This window comes from Salvelinus alpinus, chromosome 2 (genome assembly GCF_045679555.1).
Source record: "Salvelinus alpinus chromosome 2, SLU_Salpinus.1, whole genome shotgun sequence".
Lineage (NCBI taxonomy): Eukaryota > Metazoa > Chordata > Actinopteri > Salmoniformes > Salmonidae > Salvelinus > Salvelinus alpinus.
The window spans coordinates 99,589,090-99,595,089 of NC_092087.1; the positions used below are offsets into that span (position 1 = coordinate 99,589,090).

At 51.3% G+C, this 6,000-nt stretch overlaps 1 protein-coding gene across 1 annotated transcript in view; it reads right to left on the reverse strand.

The window, feature by feature from the left end:
- Positions 1-6,000, reverse strand: part of LOC139541982 (general transcription factor 3C polypeptide 1) — a 77,302-nt gene that overhangs the window by 22,085 nt on the left and 49,217 nt on the right. Inside the window, 2 exon segments of the mRNA XM_071346937.1 lie at positions 1,756-1,815; positions 1,950-2,062. Of these exon segments, the coding sequence (XP_071203038.1) occupies positions 1,756-1,815; positions 1,950-2,062 (173 nt within the window).

Here is a 6,000-nt window from a genome sequence, read left to right on the forward strand (position 1 = left end):
ATGTCAGACAGTCGTATTGTTGTCAGACAGTCGTATTGTCGTCAGACAGTCGTATTGTCGTCAGACAGTCGTATTGTCGTCAGACAGTCGTATTGTCGTCAGACAGTCGTATTGTCGACAGACAGTCGTATTGTCGACTCGTATTGTCGTCAGACAGTCGTATTGTCGTCAGACAGTCGTATTGTTGTCAGACAGTCGTATTGTTGTCAGACAGTCGTATTGTTGTCAGACAGTCGTATTGTTGTCAGACAGTCGTATTGTTGTCAGACAGTCGTATTGTTGTCAGACAGTCGTATTGTTGTCAGACAGTCGTATTGTTGTCAGACAGTCGTATTGTTGTCAGACAGTCGTATTGTTGTCAGACAGTCGTATTGTTGTCAGACAGTCGTATTGTTGTCAGACAGTCGTATTGTTGTCAGACAGTCGTATTGTTGTCAGACAGTCGTATTGTTGTCAGACAGTCGTATTGTTGTCAGACAGTCGTATTGTTGTCAGACAGTCGTATTGTTGTCAGACAGTCGTATTGTCGTCATGTATTTATATTCATGTCAGACAGTTGTATTGTTGTCAGACAGTTGTATTGTTGTCAGACAGTCGTATTGTCGTCAGACAGTCGTATTGTCGTCAGACAGTCGTATTGTTGTCAGACAGTCGTATTGTTGTCAGACAGTCGTATTGTTGTCAGACAGTCGTATTGTCGTCATGTATTTATATTCATGTCAGACAGTTGTATTGCTGTCAGACAGTCGTATTGTTGTCAGACAGTCGTATTGTCGTCAGACAGTCGTATTGTCGTCAGACAGTCGTATTGTCGTCAGACAGTCGTATTGTCGTCAGACAGTCGTATTGTTGACAGACAGTCGTATTGTCGTCAGACAGTCGTATTGTCGTCAGACAGTCGTATTGTTGTCAGACAGTCGTATTGTTGTCAGACAGTCGTATTGTTGTCAGACAGTCGTATTGTTGTCAGACAGTCGTATTGTCGTCAGACAGTCGTATTGTCGTCAGACAGTCGAATTGTCATCAGACAGTCGTATTGTTGTCAGACAGTCGTATTGTTGTCAGACAGTCGTATTGTTGTCATGTATTTGTATTCATGTCAGACAGTCGTATTGTTGTCAGACAGTCGTATTGTTGTCATGTATTTGTATTCATGTCAGACAGTCGTATTGTTGTCAGACAGCCGTATTGTTGTCAGACAGTCGTATTGTTGTCAGACAGTCGTATTGTTGTCATGTATTTGTATTCATGTCAGACAGTCGTATTGTTGTCAGACAGTCGTATTGTTGTCATGTATTTGTATTCATGACAGACAGTCGTATTGTTGTCAGACAGTCGTATTGTTGTCAGACAGTCGTATTGTTGTCAGACAGTCGTATTGTTGTCATGTATTTGTATTCATGTCAGACAGTCGTATTGTTGTCAGACAGTCGTATTGTCGTCAGACAGTCGTATTGTCGTCAGACAGTCGTATTGTCGTCAGACAGTCGTATTGTCGTCAGACAGTCGTATTGTCGTCAGACAGTCGTATTGTCGACAGACAGTCGTATTGTTGTCAGACAGTCGTATTGTTGTCAGACAGTCGTATTGTTGTCAGACAGTCGTATTGTTGTCAGACAGTTGTATTGTTGTCAGACAGTTGTATTGTTGTCAGACAGTCGTATTGTTGTCAGACAGTCGTATTGTTGTCAGACAGTCGTATTGTCGTCATGTATTTATATTCATGTCAGACAGTCGTATTGTTGTATCTCATACCTGTTGAGAGAGTCCTTGGTGTTCTCATCTGACATGTCCTCCAAGGTGTACACCTTAAACCTAAATGACATCAACAACACACGTCGGCCAATAGGAGTGCACAGGAGTGGGTTTTCATTAGATGTTCCATCTGTGTGCTTGCGTTACCGTGAGGTGTGTGTGTTTTTATAAGTGTGTATGAGTGTCTGTGTTACCGTGAGAACAGCTGTGTCTTGGTGTCAGGGATGGTGACATCACACGACCCGGAGGCGGAGCTAAACTTCTGTCTGAGTAACGACACAAACTCACGGAACACTGTAGAACATTCCTGGGACACACACACACAGATTAACTACCACACAAATACACAAAACCTTTGTCCTGGATGGTCGAGCAGTAATGCCACAGCCTTAGGTACATGTCTATGTTAAGACAGGTACCAATCTGACCCAACCTCTCAATCTACTGCCCCCCTGAACCAACCTCTCAATCTACTGCCCCGACCTCTCAATCTACTGCCCCCTGACCCAACCTCTCAATCTACTGCCCCCTGACCCAACCTCTCAATCTACTGCCCTCTGACCCAACCTCTCAATCTACTGCCCTCTGAACCAACCTCTCAATCTACTGCCCCCTCTGACCCAACCTCTCAATCTACTGCCCCGACCTCTCAATCTACTGCCCCCTGACCCAACCTCTCAATCTACTGCCACCTGACCCAACCTCTCAATCTACTGCCCCTGACCCAACCTCTCAATCTACTGCCCCCTGACCCAATCTACTGCCCTCTGACCCAACCTCTCAATCTACTGCCCCGACCTCTCAATCTACTGCCCCCTGACCCAACCTCTCAATCTACTGCCCTCTGACCCAACCTCTCAATCTACTGCCCCCTGACCCAACCTCTCAATCTACTGCCCCCTGACCCAACCTCTCAATCTACTGCCCTCTGACCCGACCTCTCAATCTACTGCCCCCTGACCCAACCTCTCAATCTACTGCCCCGACCTCTCAATCTACTGCCCCCTGACCCAACCTCTCAATCTACTGCCCCCTGACCCAACCTCTCAATCTACTGACCCAACCTCTCAATCTACTGCCCTCTGACCCAACCTCTCAACCTACTGCCCTCTGACCCAACCTCTCAACCTACTGCCCCGACCTCTCAATCTACTGCCCCCTGACCCAACCTCTCAATCTACTGCCCCCTGACCCGACCTCTCAATCTACTGCCCCGACCTCTCAATCTACTGCCCCCTGACCCAACCTCTCAATCTACTGCCCCCTGACCCAACCTCTCAATCTACTGCCCCCTGACCCAACCTCTCAATCTACTGCCCCCTGACCCAACCTCTCAATCTACTGCCCCAACCTCTCAATCTACTGCCCCAACCTCTCAATCTACTGCCCCAACCTCTCAATCTACTGCCCCAACCTCTCAATCTACTGCCCCAACCTCTCAATCTACTGCCCCAACCTCTCAATCTACTGCCCCCTGACCCAACCTCTCAATCTACTGCCCCCTGACCCAACCTCTCAACCTACTGCCCCGACCTCTCAATCTACTGCCCCCTGACCCAACCTCTCAATCTACTGCCCCCTGACCCAACCTCTCAATCTACTGCCCCCTGACCCAACCTCTCAATCTACTGCCCCCTGACCCAACCTCTCAATCTACTGCCCCCTGACCCAACCTCTCAATCTACTGCCCCCTGACCCAACCTCTCAATCTACTGCCCTCTGACCCAACCTCTCAATCTACTGCCCTCTGACCCAACCTCTCAATCTACTGCCCCAACCTCTCAATCTACTGCCCCAACCTCTCAACCTACTGCCCCCTGACCCAACCTCTCAATCTACTGCCCCCCTGACCCAATCTACTACCCCCTGACCCAATCTACTGCCCTCTGACCCGACCTCTCAATCTACTGCCCCTCTGACCCGACCTCTCAATCTACTGCCCTCTGACCCGACCTCTCAATCTACTGCCCTCTGACCCGACCTCTCAATCTACTGCCCTCTGACCCAACCTCTCAATCTACTGCCCCCTGACCCAACCTCTCAATCTACTGCCCCCTGACCCAACCTCTCAATCTACTGCCCCCTGACCCAACCTCTCAATCTACTGCCCCCTGACCCAACCTCTCAATCTACTGCCCCCTGACCCAACCTCTCAATCTACTGCCCCCTGACCCAACCTCTCAATCTACTGCCCTCTGACCCAACCTCTCAATCTACTGCCCCTCTGACCCAACCTCTCAATCTACTGCCCCCTGACCAAACCTCTCAATCTACTGCCCCCTGACCCAACCTCTCAATCTACTGCCCCCTGACCCAACCTCTCAATCTACTGCCCTCTGACCCAACCTCTCAATCTACTGCCCTCTGACCCGACCTCTCAATCTACTGCCCTCTGACCCAACCTCTCAATCTACTGACCCAACCTCTCAATCTACTGCCCCCTGACCCAACCTCTCAATCTACTGCCCTCTGACCCGACCTCTCAATCTACTGCCCCCTGACCCAACCTCTCAATCTACTGCCCTCTGACCCGACCTCTCAACCTACTGCCCCCTGACCCAACCTCTCAATCTACTGCCCCCTGACCCAACCTCTCAATCTACTGCCCCCTGACCCAACCTCTCAATCTACTGCCCCCTGACCCAACCTCTCAATCTACTGCCCTCTGACCCAACCTCTCAATCTACTGCCCCTCTGACCCAACCTCTCAATCTACTGCCCCCTGACCAAACCTCTCAATCTACTGCCCCCTGACCCAACCTCTCAATCTACTGCCCCCCTGACCCAATCTACTACCCCCTGACCCAATCTACTGCCCCCTGACCCAACCTCTCAATCTACTGCCCCCTGACCCAACCTCTCAATCTACTGCCCCCTGACCCAACCTCTCAATCTACTGCCCCCTGACCCAACCTCTCAATCTACTGCCCCCTGACCCAACCTCTCAATCTACTGCCCCCTGACCCAACCTCTCAATCTACTGCCCCCTGACCCAACCTCTCAATCTACTGCCCTCTGACCCAACCTCTCAATCTACTGCCCTCTGACCCAACCTCTCAATCTACTGCCCCAACCTCTCAATCTACTGCCCCAACCTCTCAACCTACTGCCCCCTGACCCAACCTCTCAATCTACTGCCCCCTGACCCAATCTACTACCCCCTGACCCAATCTACTGCCCCCTGACCCAACCTCTCAATCTACTGCCCCCCTGACCCAACCTCTCAACCTACTGCCCCCTGACCCGACCTCTCAATCTACTGCCCCTCGACCCGACCTCTCAATCTACTGCCCCCTGACCCGACCTCTCAATCTACTGCCCCCTGACCCGACCTCTCAATCTACTGCCCCCTGACCCGACCTCTCAATCTACTGCCCTCTGACCCGACCTCTCAATCTACTGCCCCTCTGACCCAACCTCTCAATCTACTGCCCTCTGACCCGACCTCTCAATCTACTGCCCTCTGACCCAACCTCTCAATCTACTGACCCAACCTCTCAATCTACTGCCCCCTGACCCAACCTCTCAATCTACTGCCCTCTGACCCGACCTCTCAATCTACTGCCCCCTGACCCAACCTCTCAATCTACTGCCCTCTGACCCGACCTCTCAACCTACTGCCCCCTGACCCAACCTCTCAATCTACTGCCCCCTGACCCAACCTCTCAATCTACTGCCCCCTGACCCAACCTCTCAATCTACTGCCCCCTGACCCAACCTCTCAATCTACTGCCCTCTGACCCAACCTCTCAATCTACTGCCCCTCTGACCCAACCTCTCAATCTACTGCCCCCTGACCCAACCTCTCAATCTACTGCCCCCTGACCCAACCTCTCAATCTACTGACCCAACCTCTCAATCTACTGACCCAACCTCTCAATCTACTGACCCAACCTCTCAATCTACTGACCCAACCTCTCAATCTACTGCCCCCTGACCCAACCTCTCAATCTACTGCCCCCTGACCCAACCTCTCAATCTACTGCCCCCTGACCCAACCTCTCAATCTACGGCCCCCTGACCCAACCTCTCAATCTACTGCCCCCTGACCCAACCTCTCAATCTACTGCCCCCTGACACAACCTCTCAATCTACTGCCCCCTGACACAACCTCTCAATCTACTGCCCCCTGACCCAACCTCTCAATCTACTGCCCCCTGACCCAACCTCTCAATCTACTGCCCCCTGAACCAACCTCTCAATCTACTGCCCCCTGACCCAACCTCTCAATCTACTGCCCCCTGA